At 36.4% G+C, this 23,775-nt stretch overlaps 1 protein-coding gene and 1 pseudogene across 2 annotated transcripts; one reads left to right on the top strand and one right to left on the bottom strand.

The window, feature by feature from the left end:
• Nucleotides 1–2,029: 2,029 nt before the first annotated feature.
• On the top strand, nucleotides 2,030–12,914 carry LOC149134962 (chymotrypsin-1-like; annotated as a pseudogene). The gene is made up of 6 exons (XR_016242138.1): nucleotides 2,030–2,216; nucleotides 10,238–10,397; nucleotides 11,084–11,211; nucleotides 11,968–12,102; nucleotides 12,198–12,343; nucleotides 12,673–12,914. The product of XR_016242138.1 is annotated as a chymotrypsin-1-like (transcript).
• A 6,383-nt stretch (nucleotides 12,915–19,297) lies between these two features.
• Nucleotides 19,298–23,374, bottom strand: LOC149134961 (chymotrypsin-1-like). Its single transcript, XM_089353523.1, has 6 exons — nucleotides 23,251–23,374; nucleotides 22,793–22,952; nucleotides 21,979–22,106; nucleotides 20,105–20,239; nucleotides 19,864–20,009; nucleotides 19,298–19,534 (listed from the first exon to the last, which is right to left on the bottom strand). Exons 1-6 carry the CDS (start codon nucleotides 23,297–23,299, stop codon nucleotides 19,385–19,387), a joined length of 768 nt encoding a protein of 255 aa, XP_089209649.1. The 5' UTR covers nucleotides 23,300–23,374; the 3' UTR covers nucleotides 19,298–19,384.
• Nucleotides 23,375–23,775: the final 401 nt, after the last annotated feature.

Below are 23,775 nucleotides of genomic sequence, written 5' to 3'. Positions count from 1 at the left end.
TGTCATCTGTTGAGATGTAATATTTTAAATTCATACATCTTTAAAGCATCATTTTTATGTCCATTCATTGAAAAGAATTACCTTTTGTGTGATGATAAGATATGTTTTATTATGTTGACCACTCAGAAGATTTCTAGGTAGATTGATCCACACATCTTGTTTATGAACGTTGCATAGTTATTTCCAGTTTATAATTATTTTCTGCCTATGAATAAACTCTGAAATATTGACACGAGCGCCCTAATCCTGGTTGTTACAGTCAGAACGCTTCGGTCGTTTTGCCCTTCAGTCCTTTTCGGATCCCGTCGTGTCTCGTGATATTTACTGAACTTCTAGCCCGAGCCCTAAATTAAATCTAGAGTACCCTCATTTTGATATCCATTTCAATAATTTTCTTCCATTAGTTATTTCTATTACAAGTGATGTCGCTTGCTCGTTCCTCTTGAAGCAAAGCGTATAATGTTTGTCCGAAACAGGAACGGAACTCACGTTTATTTGCTCGACCACTACATTTAACAGCTATCAACTCTTTAAGGCAATCAGGATGCAGAGGGGAGGCACGAGGCCGCCAACCACAAAGAACCTTGGTAGACCTGGTCGGCTCTACGCATGATATTTACTGAACCACTAACCTGTGATGACCCTAACCTCATCAAACAAGAGCAAGAAGCAGCAAGCAAGCAAGGTGAAAACAATTATGTAATGGAAATTAGGAGTTCTAAATCTAATTTTTAGGTCATAAGTTAATTGTTCTTTCATTCTGAAGTAAAAGTTCCTATAAAGTGCTTATGTCTAAGCTAGATCTATTGAGGAGTTTATTGTTCATGTCCAGGGACTTCTTTCTTAAAGAAAGACCACAAAATTAAATGATAATTTCTGAAGGAAACTGGAAGTCAGTAACCTATGTAGAGCAAAGTCAAGATGACGGAAGAATTAACACTTGAAAATAGGACGATAAGAAAATCCAGCGCATAAGCTGCAATGTGATAGCATTCTTCTTAGGCCTAGAGTACCGAAGAGCACCATATGGGAACCGTTATTTTAGAAAGACATCTATGAGCATAAAAAGCAAATGTTGAACTTTTTAATTTCTATTGGATAACCATCCGGCAGGACAATGTGAGTGGCAATAAGTATTGGTCACATGCTAAGTGCAATATTATAATTAGTGGACCTGGGTTAATCCATTGGGTCACTCAAGCAAAATAAACTCCAGTTCAAGCAGAATGAACAAGCGACACCATACTTAGATGAATACTAAGAAGGGAAAAGCCCTAAATATGAAAAGCAGAATGAGAACAATCTTACCTCTTGGGCTAAATAGAGCATTCCGCTCGACATACCAGAAACGTTAAGAAACACAACAGACACCTGGAAAAGCTCGGAGGGTACAACGATTCTGACTGTAATCAAAATGACAAGGACATTTTAGTCAATTAATATCATTGTATAATAATCCTTTCTACTAAACGAGCAAGACCCGAAATTTGTGGGGAAGGGGGGGGGGATACTCGATTACATCGACCCTAGTGAAACACTGGCGCCTTATTTATCGACCCCGAAAGAATAAAAGGTAAAGTCGACATCGGTAGAATTTGAACTCAGAGCGTAGTAAAGGGCGAACTGCTGCAAAGCATTGTGTCCGCCATGCTAACGATTCTGCCAGCTAGCGGCCTTTTATCATTGTATAATAATTGTATTCCTTATCTCAGAAATTCAGATAAAATATTCCATAATTTTTACAGGATTATAGATTCTATTACACTTTTGAAAAGATCTACGCGTAGATTGCAATCACTTCATGATTTCGTTTTAAAATTAATATATACGACTTTGATTAATTTGCAGGCATCAGTTACATCATATAACTTGAGTTTTGGAACGCTCATTGATGAAACCAGGTTTACTGACCCGGCCTTTGTTGATCATACGGTTATTCTTATTGAGTTTCTGTATGTGTTAAGGAGTACACTACATTCACTGAAACAAAAGATTAGAACCAGTGAGATTTAGAGTTTCTTGGGCCAACATGAAGAACTGCTCCTTAGTTGACTTCCTAGGGATTCCATCTCGTCAGTCCGTTGCAGTTGAGAATGTCGAAGATGTTGACCGCTTTACTCATTTCGGCAGTATGATCCTTAGTAGTATCATCTGCGTGTCCAAAGTCTTAAAAGGACTTGGACAGGCTGGTGCCGCTCTGGACTCACGGGGCAAAGGTGTCTGGCGTTAATGATATCTGAGCATGAGAAAGGTTCGGGTCTTCAGGTCTTCAGGTCTCTGGTCCTCCCCGGTTTACTCTACATTTGCGAGACTTGGACGCTGATTGGGGCCGTTATGAGCCGCCTGAACTCCTTTGTTACCAGGATGTTTCGCAGAATGATGTCATAAATAACGTTAACGCTAAATTTGAGTAAAATTGTCGCTTTTTGTAGCAAAATTGTTACAAATTGTAACAAGACTGGTCCCCGGGAACCGCTGAAGCCAAGCGGTAACAGTTTGATACGAATCTTGAGAAGGACTTTAATGTGTTCTCAGATGGTGCAACAATCACGGTTGAAGTAGCCCTGAGAAGGGCTTTTTTGTCGTTCTCATGGCGGTAACAATTTGATAGGAAGCCCTGAAAAGGGCTTTAATGCGTTCTCAGGTGGTTTAACAATCATATGTAAAGTGGCCCTGAAAATGGCCCTTTTTCGTTTACACCAAAAGCAACGGAGTTGTTTTTGTGGAATGTGAAACTCTGACAAAACAGATGATGCAAACTTAGGTTGGACAAAGGAAAAGAAACAAGGTTGAGGAAAGTTAGTAACTTTGAAAGCATGACTACAGTAGCACTCACATACCACATACCAGGTCTGCAAAGTTGAACTGATGTTCACAAATTTGAAATTTGAAAGTAGTTGGCGCGTGATGCCCCTACAACACCTCTCTGTAGACCACATTTTCGCTTTGCCATTAGGGGCAAGTGCGAATAGATTTTGTTTCTTTCGAGCTCTGGAGAATCCAACATATAACTGGCAATGAGAGAGACATGTTTCGCCTAAATGGAGGCCTTGGGACTTATTGATTGATATGGCGAAGCATAGTCGAAGAGGAAACTGAAGTCGGCGCAGCGGACAGGGAAATTCCTTGCCTGATGGAGTAAGAGGTATTCCAGGTATGAACACATCCTCTCTCATGCGACATTCCGCGAGAATCGTAGCCTCAATGACATACGGCAGCAGGTTTTCATCACTAACTGCGTTCTGTTGTATGCAGAACGTTGGTGGCTCCAGATTCCTCAGCAGCATCACTGGAGCTCCAGGTTTGAAGCACAATGTATGAGTTGGTTGTGTGAGGGGTTTGAAGGAATTGAGGAATTCTGTTGGAAAATTAACAACCTCTTCTGGAATTGTAGGTATGAAGAATTCCAGGAAGGCACGGCAACGAATCTTCATTGAGTTTCGTCACAAAGTTGTTTTTCGGTGCTAGTATGGCCCTATCGCACAACCAACTTACGTCTTTGTAATTTTTCGGTAGAATGGGGAAATCAGCAGCCATGAGATCGTCAACAGTGTAGACAACTGTGCATACTTATGAGACTATCATTTCTCCAACTGCATCCAAAGGCGCATTGCCGTCGGCAACTGTTAGGTCTTTGGAAAAATCGACTGACGAGCGGTCGCTGGCTGAGCTCGCATGTTGGTTTTAAGGGAGAACATTATTACCTGCTGCCACAGGTGAGAGGACTTAATGCAAGCTTCCACAGCGTCCTCCCTGGTGTCTTCGGGAATACCTGGAAGAGTTTGCCTAAAATCACCAGATAGCAGGGGAGATAACCCTACCATTAGACGGTGGCAGTCCCTGATATCTTGCAGAGTCTTATGTAGGGGCCCGAGGGATGCTTTATGGGCCATTCATCCCACACAATGAGCTGGAACCTTCTCAAGACTTCTGCTTTGTCCGAAACCTTGCTCTTATCGCAAGATGCAGAGTCAGACGTAGTCGTATTAAATGGAAATTTAAAAGTGGAATGAGCACTCCTACCCCCGGGTAGTAGAGTTGCAGCAATCCCAGAAGAAGCCACAGCCAAAGCGATCCCTTTCTGTTGCCTTACTTTTCCAAAAAAGAGCCTCGTAACGAATGTTTTACATGTTCCTGCTGGGACATCCAAAAAAGAAAATGCCTCCTTTGTGATCCCGAATGGAATCAACAGCGATGTTGTAAGCCCGCTGCTGCTCTTGCAACAACTTTGGCTCATTTTCGTTGATGTGTCGTTCATGGGGATTAACGTCATATGATATTTCCTGAAAGATGTCTGTTGAAAGCGTGTGTGAACCCGTTCGATGGACTTTCGGTAGCCCATAAGATGGAAGTTCATTTCCGCCGGCAGATAAAATTCTAACTTCAATGTCAACGAGAGCTCTGTTGTAGAATTCGTCGCTAAGACCTACGTCCAAGCCAGGAAGCAGCAGTTGTCCATGGTGTTTGAAGTCTTCAGAAAGGTCTATTTTATATTTCTCCGACAGAGATACAGGATCACTGAGCTCGCATGTTTGCAATAACACCACAAAGCGCTCTCGGAGTCTTCTTGCTCATCGCCATATAGCTGCCTCCGCTAGTGTTGCAACACACTAAGCACCGTCTTCTAGCAGCCCACATTTAAAGCAAGTTTCGCGGTATGTGGTACAAACTCCTTTCTTAAAACCTTTCATGTTGTCGAAGGCGCAGATAGAAACACTCCCGTTGGCTCGGATGACCTGTGTAAACTCTCCCGAGGCAATGGAACAATTTATGCTGGGATGTCCATCAACGGTTGATATTTCCAATGAAAAACTTGCGTTTAAGTCTAATGTGCATATTCGATTTATCAGCGTTACGGAAGGCCTACGAATGTACACAAAGAATGCCTTAATGTAAAGTTATTAAAAGGAGGACTTCTATCACTCTATACCATTTCTAATGCCTTCAGAGCATAATGATACACTTCAATTATAACTGCAATACATATATTTTTGTATTGAAGGATTTCTAATTCTGTATGTTGATTTTTCTTTTAATGGTTTCAGTCTTTAACTGAAGCCATGTTGCAGCACACTTTTTAATTGACGATTATATCGAACAAAGTTGCATTGACTGGAATGCACTCTATTCACATCGCAATGCTGAACAGAAATGTGAGGATACGTAACCAGAATATATCTACTACGAAAAGGTATAATCAGAAATGGTATTAATAGAAATTATACCATCCAACAACGGCTGCCCACAAGTGTCATCAGGGTACTAACTCCAGTTGCTGCACAATGTTGTTGCTAAAACAATATAAAATGCCAATCGGAAATAAGACTGTCTTGAAATGAATACAGAGTATTCCCCTGTTATTGAATCTATACACAAACATCAGCACTAGGAACATTGGCGGAACAACCTAATCAAAACTTCTATTAAGTGCAAACATAACAGGTCGGATAAGCACGATCAACTGCATAGAAACGTCCAACTTTAATGCTTTGATTAGAAAGTCACGTTTATACCAATTATAAATAGTGCATTTGGTTTTGTGAGTAAACGCCTAAATGATAATCTAGATAAGCTGGGTTCTTCAAAAATGAAAAAAAAAAGGTAACAACCGGCTAATTCGCACATATCAAATGGAGTCTGTAAGTAAAACATTAAAAATATGCAACATTTCTCAAGTCTAAAACGTGACATTGTTTTATTTTATCTAAATTCCTATAAAGGGGCTTTATATCTTTGTTAGAAACCAGCTCTTTCCCCAGAGGAAGGTTTCAAGTAAGTAAAAATCAGAATGTGTGTTTGTGTACGTGTGTGTTTACCTACATGTATATGGTAATAATAATAATGATCCATGGATGGAATTTATAAATATTTTATCAGTACGCGCGTTTCTCCAAATCACATGTTTTTCTGACCATTGCCCGCATTTCTGCGTACTCGAAAACGTTTCCTGTAAGCGAACTTAAAGGATATATGTCTATGTATACAAAGAATATAAAGTAAGCCTGGAGATATGAGATGAATATATTTCACCAGTTGATAAACATAACATAGTACTATCGTAAATTTTACAAACCAATACAGATATAGGAGAGTAGTTTTCAGATCGATAGTTTATCATCGTTACATCAATGTTCCAACTACGGTATGCACATACAAAAAAATATTCTTAAAAAATTTTCCATTGTTGTTCTATACATTATAAATTAGAAGATGTGTTTTTCTATGGGTATAGCGGAGTTGAAAAATTGATGTAACCATGGCAATCTGTTACATGATCAGGAAATCCTCAACAATTACACTGGTCAACACACGTTTTCTGTCACAAGAGTTATCCAAGGTTTTTAGCTAATTTTGGACGTTGAATCGAGATCTGGCATCAGATTTAGTCTATTACATCAGAATTTTGAGTTATAAAATGATTTACTTTTGCTAGAAACAATTCTTTAATGCTCATAAAAGAAGAATGAAACATACGTAGATGCAATTTTTAATAGTATTCTTTTTAATCTAATAAATCGAAACACAAAGTTATGGGAGTAAATGCGCATTAGCAAGTGAGAATTAAGGCTGGTGATAACAAAATATGAAGGGGGAATTTCAACCATGTTTCGTGGTCTGCTACCACAACAGCTCCTTTATAGGATCCAGTTAGCTCAAGGCATCATCAGGAGGAACCACGTCCGGTTTCGGCCCCTACTCCTCTACCGTGTCTTCAGCTCTGGTGTTGGGTGTATGTCTTCTTTCTTCTATTCCCTGGCCTCTTCGATGCAGCATCAACGAGTGTCAGCGTCCGACTGATCGTCATGTCAAGTTCCCGTTTATTATGTTCATTCATTCTGATCATTTTATTATGTTTGAGTCCCATCGGCCTTGGTAGCGTTCTTCCAATACTCTTACGTCTTGATGAACGCGTTCTCCTTGTTCTTCGCTAACAGCACCCTGGTTTTCAAGAAACTCATCCAAGTGACTATAGGTAGTGCAATTTAATGCTCATTCTACATCTAAGCGCTTGCAATCACTAGAACAGCTTGAACATATTGAAAATTAGTATGACAACCCAGCCAAAATTATCGCCAAAAGCAGTGTAAAGTTAACTTTTAGTATGCTCCAAGTAAATAAATGCATATACAGATAGCACAAAAGTGAGATACGATAGTGCAAGTTTGATGTCCATTTTGGAATCAGTATCCAAAATTTAGTCTAAAACAGCTCTAAGCTATTATGCCAGAAACTAAAAGTTTATTTTGTTGACTAGTGTTATTTTGTCTATCACATTGAACAGCGATGTTTGTCTCCATTTTAGATTAAAACACGAAAAGTCAGGCAAAATTACGATTAAAATCACGTGAGATTTTTCGATAAACAAAGACAAGATATTAAATGGATCAACTTTTGGATGATCATTTCTCTTGGTTCCACTTAAGGAAAAATTCGATTCCTTCGGATTTTTTTTACCCATATACCTGCATTTATATTTTATAATTACTCTTTTACTCTTTTACTTGTTTCAGTCATTTCACTGTGGCCATGCTAGAGCACCGCTTTAGTCGAGCAAATCGACCCCAGGACTTATTCTTTGTAAGCCTAGTACTTATTCTATCGTTCTATTTGGCCGAACCGCTAAGTTACGGGGACGTAAACACACCAGCATCGGTTGTAAAGCGATGTTGGGCGGGGGGGGGAAACACAGACACACACACACACACACACACATATATACGACAGACTTCTTTCAGCTTCCGTCTACCAAATCCACTCACAAGGCTTTTGTCGGACCGACGCTATAGCAGAAAACATTTGCCCAAGGTGCCACGCAGTGGAACTGAACCCGGAACCAAGTGGCGCGTAAGCAAGCTACTTACCACACTGCCACTCATACACCTATATTCTATAATTTCTACACTTAATAGTTCATATTTACATGTATGAGCACCTGGTCCACAAATTTCATATGTTTATCACATGGCTTCGCGTCAAAAACGTTTTTACCTTGTTATAATTTTGTATATTATCAGTTTTTTTTATATTTTATGACATTATGTGTATATTCATGAATTAGTATATATATATGTTTTCAGTCAATGGATCATATGGTGTTTTGACAAATAATGCCATTCAAGAGCTCTGTTAAGAACTTCTACGGCATGCACCGTGTTTTCCTCACAACACCTTCTGGTTGTCGTCAAGGCCTCGACGTCAAGGCCTCGACGTCAAGGCCTCGACGTTAAGGCCTCGACGTCAAGGCCTCGACGAGCTAGTCAACAATGAAACTGTTGACAACAAAGGAGAAAATATTATTTTAAAATAACTGTATAAAAAACGAAAACATTTATCTGACAACCCAATATAATTTGATGAATGTCCTCATCATTGTGATTATATTTGCAACATTTTGCATGTAATATTTCATAACGTTCTAGGAATAGCGAGCCGAACCCCTTATTAAGCCTGAGGAAGATTGTTCCAATTCCGCTTTTCATATTTAGGGCTTTTCGTCACTTACTATTCTCGTAATTGTGATGTCGCTTGTTCATTCTACTTGAACTAGAGTTTATTGTGCTTGAGTGACCCAAGGAGTTAACTCAGACCCATTAACTTATAATACAACGCTTAATATTTCATCAACGCTTATAGCGAGTCATATTGTGACACAGAATATTTACCCAATGGGAATTAGGTGTAATCCTTGCTTTTAATAATCATAAGTTTCCTTCTAAAACAAAGGCTCCCACATGGTATTCATCACTAACCATGTCTTACGAGCAAACTATCTCATTGCAGCATATGCACTTCTAGTCATCGTATCTTGAAGTATTGTTCATTATCTCTTATCTCGACTTTGTTCTACAAGGGTTGCTGACTTCAATTTACTTTCACAATTGATCAATTATGATTGGTTTTTCAGATCTCTCCAGAGAATGTAACATAACATTACCTCAACTAATTTACACACAGCTATTGGTCGTGGTATTCTCCCTTTGGGTTTTGTACTAAAAAAAGATTTCTCTGAACGTTATTTATAAACACATCAGGAGACTTAACATTAAGTTAAACACTTTATATGAACCTTTAGATAAGAATGAAAGAAAATTTAACTTATGGTCATACTATTTAGATTTTCAGTCTCCCATTTCTGCTACACAATTGACTTACAGAAAAACGAGACAATGAATATAAGCGTTGATAATAATATGTAAAGTGATATGGTTGCGCAGATGTGAGTGAGTTCTAGAGGGACGAAAAAGGAACCACATGTAAGATGTGTACGGAATGGAAGAACAGGTCTGATATAGTTATTGAAATGAGGATAATTCATAGCCGGGGTTTTAATTCAGGGTTCGGTTCGGAGCACAGGGAAGAGCGCGGAATACGACAGGAGGCCAGAAGCACATAATAGAACAACGGCTGAAACTTTCTCACTGTAAAAACCAAGATGAGGGCACAGATACCAGAGGCATAAAATTTAGATGGATCAATCTACATAGAAATTATCCGAGTAGACAACATAATAAAATATATCTTATCACACAAAAGGTAATTGTTTTCAAAGAATGCGCATAAAAACACTACATTGAAGATATATGAATTTAAAATATTACATTTCAAAACAACAATATTCGTTCAATAGAAATTAGAACAACACGTTAGTGAGATAATGTAAAATTTTATTGATTTAATATTTTATTTGATAACATGAAATACTTTACATTGAAATATTCGCTCTTGTTCTGCTCTATATTGTTTGAATATTGATGGATAATTACAGCTGTTCTTTCTCTAAAGACGTTTTCCTAATGACACTTGCCTATAAAACCTATAAATACCACACTCACTCTAACTCTAGCATCAGTTCAGTTATTCTACACCAGTAACTAAACATCTAGTGCCACCATGCTGTCTCTCTGTTGCCTTCTTTTTGCGATTGCTTCAGTTTCTGCTGGTAAATCATGTCTCCCGACCGGGTGATTCTTTATGTTCAGACTTCTCAAAACTCGTCTCCATACCGACTGATATCGTTATTAATACTTGTATAAGTAAATTCTACATATATTCATAAATCGTTAATTTAATGTGAATAGTGAGTTTGGAACTGATTTTTTTCATCTAATTGCTGCTTATTCAATTACAACCATACAAAATACAGCGATAGATATATCGTAGACATTCAACAATAATTCATCTACAAATATGTATTTGTATAAATGTATATTTATTTGCGTTGGTGATTTTCTTTCAGGACATGAAACGCAGATCGTCGGTGGATCTCAAGCACGAAACTGTGAATTTCCATCTATTGTCCATCTCTAAATATTTAACCAACCCACAGATGACAGGATTAGTGTATGTGGAGGTACTTTGATTGATCCTACACATGTATTGACAGCGGCTCATTGTCTGTAAGTATATATGCAGTATATACATAAGTGTATATACAGTACATATAGACGTCTTCACACTATCATATTACATCGCTTAATGATTATGAAGAAAGTTTAGATACCATGCTTGTATAATATAAACGTTGAAAAGAATTACTTGGTGTAAATACCAGCATGTATACTGGCTTTAATATCAGATTAAAATTTACATTGAATTTTATGTTTCCAACAAACATACGATATATCGTCTTTCATTCTAAAGTCGCGGAAGTATTTACTTAAAGAACATATTTAGTTTTCAACTAAAGACTATTAAGTCAAATTAATACAAAACTTGAAACTTCAAACATTCTTCCATTACTGTGTGTATTAATTATTCATTCTAATTTCTGAATGTCTAATATCATTCTGATCAACAACACCTGTAGAATTATATTTTAGGAAACACATACTATTCCGATATCTAAATGAACTGCAATATTTAATGAATCTTTTGGACAAAGTCGATTTCCTCGACCCTGTTGATCAACAGGCTCTTATTTTATTCACAAGAAAGGCAAGAACCAACATTAATCAATTGAGACTCATTTAACAATACTATAAAGAACAGACAAACATTTTAATGTCCAAGAGAAGAATTTCAAGTGCATGACGATATAAAATTACTCTCTGCTAAAGATTTGCTATATTTGATTTGATTTTAGAGAAGGACATGTCAGAAGGGTGAAAGTAAATATTGGTTCCAACAACAAGTGGGCTCCTGGTCCCCAGTCAACAACTGCCAGTCAAATTGTGAAACATGGCGGATACGTACATACTAAATTACTGATCAGTGAGTATTACAATTAAAATGTCTTCATACACCTTATAAATTCTTTCTTTCCTCTCACCTTTTATTAGTAAATATCAGTGTTTCCACACCTGCAATATAGTATCAATATACGATAGCCATTGTTTTTGTGGTTTCACTTCAGTGTTTCTGTGAGGAGTGTTTAAACACTAAAATGTCACCATCGTTATTTATCACGGATGCCATTGTTCAGTCATTCTAGATTTATTTGAAACAATTGAAATTGTGTGTAAGAGACTATCCAGATTACATTTCCGCACTAGCTGGGGCTACTAGTATTGGTGTAGCATTTAGTAAGGATGATGTTGATAATAATGTTCATGTGATGATGATGATGATGACGATGATGATGATGATGATGATGATGATGATGATGATGATGATGATAACAACGACAACAATAATTCGTTTGTAATGTTAAGGTTTTTAGGGTTCTATTTCACTACATCACCATCGAGATAAAAAACATATTACACATATAGTGATAGAATGCAGAATATATTTGTATTTCTATCATATTTGAATTCATATAACTTGTCCCTCTTATTTTAACTTCTTCTTTTACTCATCATCTTATATCTATCTATTTATCTATCTATCTATCTATCTATCTATCTATCTATCTATCTATCTATCTATCTACATATACACCATGTATTTCTGTATATTTCTTCATCTCTAATATATGCATGACTAACTGACATCTATGTCATTTTTATACGTGTTTTTCCCTGAAAGAAAACGACATTGCCATATTGACTTTGAACCATGCGGTCCATGAAGATGGATGTGTCCAATTTGCAACTATGGCCGAACCACAAGAAAAATTTGATAGAAAAAGATGTATCGCTGCTGGATGGGGAACTTTGCAATGTAAGTAACCACGAAAATTTATCAAGTGTTCATGTAATCCCAATGTAATCATCGCTGATAGATATTAATCATTAATGAATTTGTTCTCCTTTCAGTCCAAGGAAATAGCCCTAACGAATTATTTAAAGTGGCCCTTCCAGTTATTCCTCATGATATTTGTAAAAACAGATCTGGGATGCGAATTGCTGACGGAGTTCTTTGTGCCGGAGATTTCGTACAAAGTGGAAAGTCTACATGTCAGGTATATAGTATTGATATTATAGTATATACCTATTGTAATATCTAATTGATACGTCTCTCTGAATGATAAATACTAATATATACTAAGATGTCGGGAGTGTACGTTTTAGATCACGCTCGTTTGCGTGTGTTTGCATTAATGCAAGGATATAGGCTCCAGAAAGCTTTGCAGTTTCGAAAAGAAAATTGTTTATCTTTACAAGTAAATTATCCTACTGAATATATTGAGCAAATAATTAATTTTTTGAAATAATCTTTGAATATGATAAACTTTATTCAATGTCTATTAATTCCAGCAACTTTAATATTATATCGTTTGTAATTTTGCAGGGTGACTCTGGTGGTCCACTCTATTGTCGAGGCTCAAAGGGTAAAATGGTCTTGGCAGGTGTCACATCCTTTGGACATAATTGTGATACAAAAGTCAGTGCTTTCTCTGCTGTCGGATATTTCCGAAACTGGATCGACAGTCATTTGTAAGATGTACTTTGATGATGTCTGTTATCGAAGGAACGTCAGCAAAATGCTCTCCACAATGTATTAACTAAACAATAAATATATAAAATGATTTATCTGATTGTCGTTGTTCTAATGTTACATAAGTGTGTTCAGTTATTTCACTATTTGTAGTTTTGTGGTTGATACTTCCGTAGAGTAAGTTTGTATCTCTTAGAGATTATAATAGTAGTTAGCAGATTATCCTCATTTACTAATTCCCAAATGGTTGATATTTTGATTGTTCATATTTGAAATACAAAACGGAACCCATCTGCAGGATTCTGCAACCAGAAGTATAACAAAATTATATTTTGAAATCTAAGAATATTCGATATCATCTTGTTTCTATTAACATTTCAGAAGCATAATCGTATTAATTGTCAGTGTATTGAATTTGTGTTCTCTCAGTGCTACTTTCGGTTTTTTGCCACATCTCACTCTCAGCAGGGACACACACAGGTCTTGGTGAAATATGATCTTACTTAAAAAGCAGGTGAGGGTTGGCAACATGAATGTTTTGCCTCAACAAAGTCTTCCAACTCATGCAAGATTGGAAAATCAGACGCTATCCACCAAGCTTCGAAGTGTATCCCTTGACCAAGTTTGCATACATGAGGCTGATAACATCATAAGACACTCCCAGTCCCGCTTCTTCTGGAGACTCCACGCCCAGACTACGCAATACCTCACGAACCTATTGCTATCAAGAATGCTACACTTTTTGTATTCTTCCCGATATTACATAACGAAAATGGTATTTCTCTGTTCATTATAATAACACAAGCTTTCTTTATATACATAAAAAAGACCTCTGTATCTAAACCTTAAAGTTGCCCTTATTTTGGTAATAAATGGAATTTCAGAGCCATATCAGTGATGCATCTTTGTGCAGCATATAAATTTTACGCCTCTAGTATCTGTGCCGTCATCTTGGTTCTTACAGTTAGAACATTTCAGCTGTTGTACTCTTTTGTGCTTTTGGCCTCCTGTCGTATTCCGCGCTCTTCTATGTACTCTGCACCGAACCCTCAATTAAAACCACGGCTATGGATTATCCTCATTTCAATATCTATATCAGACCTGTTCTTCCATTCCTTACACATCTTACATGTGGTTCCCTTTTTGTCCCTCTAGAACTCACTCACATCTGAGCAACCATATCACTTTACATATTATCAACGCTTATATTCATTGTCCCGTTTTTCTGTAAGGCAATTGTGTAGCAGAAAGGGGAGTCTTAAATCTAAATTGTATGATCATAAGTTAAATTTTCTTTCACTCTAATTTAACGGTTCGTATAAAGTGTTTAAATTGATGCTAAGGAGAGAATACCACGACCAATAGCTGTGTGTAAATTAGTTGTAGTAATGTTATGTTACATTCTCTGGAGAGACCTGAAAAACCAATCATAATTGATCAATTGTGAAAGTAAATTGAAGTCAGCAACCCTTGTAGAACAAAGTCAAGATAAAAGATAATGAACAACACTTCAAGATACGATGACTAGAAGTGCATATGCTGCAATGAGATAGTTTGCTCGTAAGACATGGTTAGTGATGAATACCATGTGGGAGCCTTTGTTTTAGAAGGAAACTTATGATCAATAAAAGCAAGGATTACACCTAATTCCCATTGGGTAAATATTCTGTGTCACAATATGACTCGCTATAAGCGTTGATGAAATATTAAGCGTTGTATTATAAGTTAATGGGTCTGAGTTAACTCCTTGGGTCACTCAAGCACAATAAACTCTAGTTCAAGTAGAATGAACAAGCGACATCACAATTACGAGAATAGTAAGTGACGAAAATCCCTAAATATGAAAAGGGGAATTGAAACAATCTTCTTCCTTGGGCTTAAAAAGGGGTTCAACACGCTATTTCAAGAACGTTACGAACTGGGAAAGTTCGGAAGATACAACGATCAAAATGTTGTAAGTATAATCACAATGATAAGGACGTTCATGAAATTATATTGGGTTGCCAGATAAATGTTTTCGTTTTTTACTCAGTTATTTAAAACTTATTTTTTATCAACAGTTTCTAAAGAATCAGTCAATAATATTTTCTTCTTCGTTGTCCACGGTTTCATTGTTGAGTAGCACGTCGAGACCTTGACGCTAAATTCACCGAGTCTTGATGCGAAAAATTCATCGAGTCATGTTTCCAGTTCCACGTCGTTGTTGAACGAAACGTCGCCCAGACTGTTGGATAACGATCACAAAATGTGATGACCAGAAGGCGTTATGTCAAGGAAATACGGTGAATGCTGTAGAAGTTCTTAACAGAGCTCTTGAATGGCATTATTTGTCAAAACACAACATGATCCATTGACTGAAAACATATATATATACTAATTCATGAATATACACATAAACTTATAAAATATTTACAAACTCATAATATACATAATTATAACAAGGTAAAAACGTTTTTGACGTGAAACCATGTGATAAACATATGAAATTTGTGGACCAGGTGCTCATACAAGTAAATATGAACTATTAAGTGCAGAAATTATAGAATTATAAAATATAAATGCAAGTGTGTGTGTGTGTAACTATATGTGTGAGAAAAATTCGAAGGAATCGAATTTTTCCTTAAGTGGAACCAAGAGAGATGATCATCCGAAAGTTGATCCACGTGATATCTTGTCATTGTTTATCGAAAAATCTCGCGTGGTTTTCATCGTAAATTTACGTAATTTTTCGTGTTTTAATCCAAAATAGAGACAAACATCGCCGTTCAATGTGATAAACTATATAACACTAGTAAACAAAATAAACTTTTAGTTTCTGGCCTGAAATCTTAGACCTGTTTTAGACTAATTTTCAGATGCTGATTCCAAAACGGACCTCAGATTTGCACTTTTGTATCGCATTTTTGTGCCATCGGTATATACCTATATTTACTTGGAGCATATCAAAAGTTAACTATACACTGCTATTTGCAGGAATTTTGGCTGGATTGTCATGCTAATTTTGAAATATGTTCAAGCTGAGTTTTGATTTAAAGCCCTTCCTTTTCTATTCAGGTGTCAACTAAACCACTGTGATCTAGTTATGGATTCAGTATCAAAAAGAAGGACGTGCTATAATGACTTCGATATCTCCCATTGTATCTATGAAAACTTCACTCCACAGGCTCAAAGGCGCAACATTAATAAATTTGTGAAGAAGTGTATCTTGGTTAGTTTAAAGTAACACTTAATGACCAGGACAAAAACTGGGCCCCGCACAAAATTTGCACTACCTGTGCTGACAATTGGTATGATGAAGCAATTCATCAAATTTCTTGATCTCAGTGGAGAATACTTCAGATATATATGTACAATCTTTCCAAATCTCAGTGACGAGAAGGAAGGCAAGAATATTTTGTGAATTTCAAATAAGAACACCCATCAGAGATCCAAATTTAGTAACAATAATGAGTGCAGAGGAGGTTAGCGCTTGGAATGCCTTCTCTGATGTGGTGCAGAATTTCCTTGGGAACAAGAAAGCTGGCAGCTAACAAAAGATTGCGGATAAGCTGTTCTGGAGGTTGCAAGCACTTGGATGAAAAACGAGAATTAAATTGCACTATTTACAGTCACTTGGGTGAGTTTCTTGAAAACCAGGGTGCTGTTAGCGAAGAACACGTTGAACGCGTTCATCAATACGTACGAGTAATAGAAGAACGCTACCAAGGCCAATGGGACTCAAACATGATGGCAGATTACTGCTGGAGCTTGATGAAAGACATTCAAGAAACTGTGCACAGGAAGTTGTCAGAAAAGAGGAAGTTTTTGCAGTAATAAGATGATCAGAAGGAATGACCGTAATGAACAGAGATTTTATATTCATATTTTGTTAACACCAATTTTAATTCTTACACGCTAATAAGCATTTACTCCCACAACTTTGCTTCGATTTATTAAATTGTAAAAAAAAATACTATTAAAAATTGCATCTACGTATGTTTCATTCTTCTTTTATGAGCATTAAAGAATTGTTTCTAGCAAAAGTAAATCATTTTATAACTCAAAATTCTGATGTAATAGACTAAATCTGATGCTAGATTTCGATTCAACATCCCCAAATTAGCTAATGCTGGTTGCAAAACGGCCGTCAACTTATAGACATCAACTGGTGAAATAAATATATTCATCTCATATCTCCAGACTTACTTTATATAGTATGTACACATAGACATATATCCTTTAAGTTCGTTTACAGGAAACGCTTTCGAGTACGCAAGAATGTGGGTAATGGTCAGAAAAAAAACATGTGATTTGTGGAAACGCGCGTAGTGATAAAATATTTATAAATTCCATCCATGGATCATTATTATTATTACTATATACATGTAGGTAAACACACACGTACACAAACACACATTCTGATTTTTAATTACTTGAAACCTTCCTCTGGGGAAAGAGCTGGTTTCTAACAAAGATATAAAGCCCCTTTATAGGAATTTAGATAAAATAAAACAATGTCACGTTTTAGACTTGAGAAATGTTGCATATTTTTAATGTTTTACTTACAGACTCTATTTGATATGTGCGAATTAGCCGGTTGTTACCTTTTTCTTTTTCTTTTTCGAAGAACCCAGCTTATCTAGATTATCATTTAGGCATTTACTCACAAAACCAAATGCACTATTTATTATTGGTATAAACGTGACTTTCTAATCAAAGCATAAAAGTTGGACGTTTCTATGCAGTTGATCGTGCTTATCCGACCTGTTATGTTTGCACTTAATAGAAGTTTTGATTGGGTTGTTCCGCCAATATTCCTAGTGCTGATGTTTGTGTATGGATTCAATAACAAAGCAACTAGAGAGAAATTGTAGCCAAACAAGGGGTCTAATCCTGGAGTATTGACCTATATTCAGCAAGGCCTCTCTGTTAAACATACTCACTACACATGAAGAATGGAAAAGCCCTGGGGACATCGAGAAGAAACCACGATTGAATTTACCACCAGCAACGGATCTTAGAGGGACTTATTTGGACAGGTACTTGGATATAATCCTAGACGACACTCTGAAATATGACACTGCTAGGGACTTACTATAAATGACAAAACGATAAATACAGAGGAGTATTGTAGGCACATCACGCGCCAACTACTTTCAAATTAGTGAACCTGTGTGCCTCCACTACACAGGGTTACTTTGCAGACCTGGCATGCGGTAAGTGAGCGCTACTGCAGTCACGCTTTCAAAGTTACTAACTTTTCTCAACCATGTTTCTTTTCCTTTGTCCAACCTAGGTTTGCAGCATCTGTTTTCTTAGAATTTCACATTTCACAAAAGCAACTCCGTTGTTTTCGATGTAAACGAAAAAAAGGCCCTTTTCAGGGCCACTTTACATATGATTGTTACACCACCTGAGAACGAATTACAACCCTTTTAAAGACTTCTTATCAAATTGTTACCGCTATTAGAACGACAAAAATGCCCTTTTCAGGGTTACTTCACCCGTGGTTGTTACACCGTCTGAGAACACATTAAAGCCCTTCTCAAGATTCGTATCAAAATGTTACCGCTTGGAATCATCGGTACACGGGGACCAGTTTCGTTACAATTTGTGACAATTTTGTTAGAATTTTGTTACAATAAGCGACCAATTTTGCTACAATTTGGCGTTAACATTATTTATGGCATAGGAAATTTACTAAGTATGAAAAACGTTTTAGTACTTGAATCCGAGCAACGCCGGCTCCTTCCACTAGTATTATATAAATCTAGAGTTACAACATTCGCTTTTTTGTAACAATAACAGTTGCAACATGAAATATAACAGGTATAGAATGAAAATGTGAAATGTATCGCAATATACACAAGGACCGATAGTAGGGTCGTTGTAACCTGTTAGGTCGGGTTTGGCGACATGCACCGTTGCGGCGCGTCGCTGTATCCACCACTTGTCGGCATTTGTTCAGGTCGTCCAACGCAACCCTACAAGTAGTGTCCCAGTTAGTCTCCATCTCTGCGAAATGCCTTCTCATCCTTCGTGACTATGGGGCTGTGACCGACCAGCACGAACTGTCACCCTTGCCGGGTCCTCAGAGAAGAGAACACTATACACAAGATCCCACTCAGAAAATCGAGCAACATGAAACAAAGAGTGTAAGGTGACGTTTATGGATCGTACACGTAATATTTTGTTATATCTCCGGTTGCAGCATCCTCCCGAGTAGTTCCGTTTTCCCTTTGAAATATGAACAATCAAAATATCAACCATCTGCGAATTAGTAACTGAGGTTACTCTACTAACTGATGTTTATAATCTCTAAGTTAATAAGGTGAAATATATTTCACTGTCATTTCTAGTAATATAGAATTGCAACAGAAAAGAAATACAAACTCCAATCTAACGTAAAGAAATACTCTACGGAAGTATCAACCACAAAACTACACATAGTGAAATAATTTAACACTCTTATGTAACAGAACAACGACAACCAGATAAATCATTTTACATATTTATTTGTTAATACATTTTGGAGAATATTCTGCTGTCGTTCCTTCAGTAAAAGGGCTCTTCATCAAATCACATCTTACAAATGACTGCCGATCCAGTTTCGGAAATATCCGACATCAGTGAAAGCACTGACTTCTGTATCACAACGATGTCCAAAAGATGTGACACCTGCCAAGACCATTTTACCCCTTTTGCCTCGACAATAGAGTGGACCACCAGAGTCACCCTGCAAAATTACAAACGATATAATATCAAAGTTGCTGGAATTTATCGACATTGAATAAAGTTTATCATATTCAAAGATTATTACACAAAATTAATTATTTGCTCAATATATTCACTAGGATAATTTACTTGTAAGTATAAAGAGTTTTCTCTTCAAAACTGCAAAGCTTTCTGGAGCCTATATCCTTGCATTAATGCAAACACACTCAAACGAGCGTGATCTAAAACGTACACTCCCGACATCTTAGTATATATTAGTATTTATCATTCAGAGAGACGTATCAATTAGATATTACAATAGGTATATACTATAATATCAATACTATATACCTGACAAGTAGACGGTCCACCTTCTACGAAATCTCCGGCACAAAGAACTCCGTCAGCAATTTGCATCCTAGATTTGTCTTTACAAACATCATGAGGAATAGCTCGAAGGGCCACTTTATATAATTCGTTAGGGCTATTTCCTTCGACTGAAAGGAGAACAAATTCATTAATGATCAATATCTATCAGCGATGATTACATTGAGATTACATGAACACTTGATAAATTTTCGTGGTTACTTACATTGGAAATCTCCCCATCCAGCAGCGATACATCTTTTTCCATCAAATGTTTCTTGTGGTTCGGCCATAGTTGCAAATTGGACACATCCATCTTCATGGACCGCACGGTTCAAAGTCAATATGGCAATGTCGTTTTCTTTTAGGGGAAAAACACGTATAAGAATGACATAGATGTCAGTTAGTCATGCATATATTAGAGATGAAGATATATACAGAAATACATGGTGTCTATACACGCAGTAGACATATGCTTAATATAGACAAAAATATATATGATGACTATAAAAATTATCTATCTATGTATCTATCTATCTATCTATCTATCTATTTATCTATCCATCTGTCTGTCTGTCTGTGTGCCTGCCTGTCTCTCTATGTGTTTGCTGCTTGTCTATCTGTCTGCCTCTCTCTCTCTCTCTCTCTCTCTCTCTCTCTCTCTCTCACTCTCTCTCTCTCTCTCTCTCTCTCTCTCTCTCTCTCTCTATATATATATATATATATATATATATATATATATATATATATATACATAATAAACACACACACACAAACAACACACTCATATATATGCATACAAACATATGTAGACAAATAGTTAGTGAGTTAGTTAGATAGATATGTTTCATTATTAGCCACACAGGGCTGAACACAGAGGGGACAAGTTACAAAGTAGAGCTTTTCTCTGTGGGGAGGAGAAGGAAGGAAAATAAAGCGTGGGGTAGATTTTCGATCAAAATGGATCGTAAAAAAAAAAGAAGAAAAGAAAATAAACAATCAACACAGATCGTGTATCACACAAATGTTATGATGTAAAGCGTAAAGGGGGAAACAAATTAGGTTTATCCGTGTGAAGAAAAGCCTACGGAAAAGACCACGGTAACCTTGGCCAATAATATCATGCAGAAAAACACATTACAGTAAGTGACTTTCTTTTTACCATCTGGTTCATAGGGTTATGCTCAAGGTGGCTCCGTCATTCACACGTGCCATCCTTGCTACATTCACCCATCTTTTCTTGAAGCATTCAGTAGACAGAGCTCTCTACTCATACATTCCTCTTCAAGTGATACTTGAAAAAGTTGATGAGAGATTCACGAGAGAGGAAAGTGTTTGTCTCTAGACCTTTCAGATGCGTCCACCATACACATTCTTTCGCCGTAGCCACAAGTACGATGAAAATGGCTCTTCCCTCCCGTTTCAAGGAAGGAGGCGCGACAATATTCACGTTAGACTCGGCTGATAAACCGACTCGTCCTGCAATGTCGTTTTCTTTCAGGGAAAAACACGTATAAGAATGACATACATGTCAGCTAGTCATGCATATATTAGAGATGAAGATATATACAGAAATACATGGTGTATATGTAGATAGATAGATAGATAGATAGATAGATAGATAGATAGATAGATAGATAGATAGATAGATAGGTATAAGATTATGAACAAAATAGGTTAAAATGAGAGGGGCAAGTTACATGTGTTCAGATATGATAGAAATCATCATCATCATCAGCAGCAGCAGCAGCATCGTAATCATCATCATTATGATCAACATCATCCTTACTAAATGCTACACCAATACTAGTAGCCCCAGCTAGTGAGGAAATGTAATCTGGATAGTCTCTTACACACAATTTCAATTGTTTCAAATAAATCTAGAATGACTGAACAATGGCATCCGTGATAAATAACGATGGTGACATTTTAGTGTTTAAACACTCCTCACAGAAACACTGAAGTGAAACCACAAAAACAATGGCTATCGTATATTGATACTATATTGCAGGTGTGGAAACACTGATATTTACTAATAAAAGGTGAGAGGAAAGAAAGAATTTATAAGGTGTATGAAGACATGTTAATTGTAATACTCACTGATCAGTAATTTAGTATGTACGTATCCGCCATGTTTCACAATTTGACTGGCAGTTGTTGACTGGGGACCAGGAGCCCACTTGTTGTTGGAACCAATATTTACTTTCACCCTTCTGACATGTCCTTCTCTAAAATCAAATCAAATATAGCAAATCTTTAGCAGAGAGTAATTTTATATCGTCATGCACTTGAAATTCTTCTCTTGGACATTAAAATATTTGTCTGTTCTTTATAGTATTGTTAAATGAGTCTCAATTGACTAATGTTGGTTCTTGCCTTTCTTGTGAATAAAATAAGAGCCTGTTGATCAACAGGGTCGAGGAAATCGACTTTGTCCAAAAGATTCATTAAACATTGCAGTTCATTTAGATATCGCAATAGTATGTGTTTCCGAAAATATAATTCTACAGGTGTTGTTGATCAGAATGATATTAGACATACAGAAATTAAAATGAATAATTAATACACACAGTAATGGAAGAATGTTTGAAGTTTCAAGTTTTGTATTAATTTGACTTAATAGTCTTTAGTTGAAAACTAAATATGTTCTTTAAGTAAATACTTCCGCGACTTTAGAATGAAAGACGATATATCGTATGTTTGTTGGAAACATAAAATTCAATGTAAATTTTAATCTGATATTAAAGCCAGTATACATGCTGGTATTTACACCAAGTAATTCTTTTCAACGTTTATATTATACAAGCATGGTATCTAAACTTTCTTCATAGTCATTAAGCGATGTAATATGATAGTGTGAAGACGTCTACATGTACTGTATATACACTTATGTATATACTGCATATATACTTACAGACAATGAGCCGCTGTCAATACATGTGTAGGATCAATCAAAGTACCTCCACATACACTAATCCTGTCATCTGTGGGTTGGTTAAATATTTGGAGATGGACAATAGATGGAAATTCACAGTTTCGTGCTTGAGATCCACCGACGATCTGCGTTTCTTTTCCTGAAAGAAAATCACCAACGCAAATAAATATACATTTATACAAATACATATTTGTAGATGAATTATTGTTGAATGTCTACGATATATCTATCGCTGTATTTTGTATGGTTGTAATTGAATAAGCAGCAATTAGATGAAAAAAAATCAGTTCCAAACTCACTATTCACATTAAATTAACGATTTATGAATATATGTAGAATTTACTTATACAAGTATTAATAACGATATCAGTCGGTATGGAGACGAGTTTTGAAAAGTCTGAACATAAAGAATCACCCGGTCGGGAGACATGATTTACCAGTAGAAACTGAAGCAATCGCAAAAAGAAGGCAACAGAGAGACAGCATGGTGGCACTAGATGTTTAGTTACTGGTGTAGAATAACTGAACTGATGCTAGAGTTAGAGTGAGTGTGGTATTTATAGGTTTTATAGGCAAGTATCATTAGGAAAATGTCTTTAGAGAAAGAACAGCTGTAATTATCCATCAATTATATCCATCAACAAGAGAATGTTTCAAAGTAAAGTATTTTATGTTATCAAATAAAATATAAAATCAATAAAATTTTACATTATCTCACTAACGTGTTGTTCTAATTTCTATTGAACGAATATTGTCATCTGTTGAGATGTAATATTTTAAATTCATACATCTTTAAAGCATCATTTTTATGTCCATTCATTGAAAAGAATTACCTTTTGTGTGATGATAAGATATGTTTTATTATGTTGACCACTCAGAAGATTTCTAGGTAGATTGATCCACACATCTTGTTTATGAACGTTGCATAGTTATTTCCAGTTTATAATTATTTTCTGCCTATG

Source organism: Octopus bimaculoides, chromosome 6 (assembly GCF_046866305.1).
Source record: "Octopus bimaculoides isolate indiv1 chromosome 6, ASM4686630v1, whole genome shotgun sequence".
Taxonomy (NCBI): domain Eukaryota; kingdom Metazoa; phylum Mollusca; class Cephalopoda; order Octopoda; family Octopodidae; genus Octopus; species Octopus bimaculoides.
Note: the sequence above shows the minus strand (reverse complement) of the source record. Positions and strands in the feature narration are given on the sequence as shown.

Coding starts and splice junctions, on each gene's coding strand:
- LOC149134961 (XM_089353523.1), bottom strand. CDS start 23,299: ATGCTGTCTCTCTGTTGCCTTCTTTTTGCGATTGCTTCAGTTTCTACT. Junction 22,107..22,792: donor TTGACAGCGGCTCATTGTCT/GTAAGTATATAT, acceptor ATTTGATTTTAG/AGAAGGACATGTCAGAAGGG. Junction 20,010..20,104: donor TGGATGGGGAGATTTCCAAT/GTAAGTAACCAC, acceptor TTCTCCTTTCAG/TCGAAGGAAATAGCCCTAAC.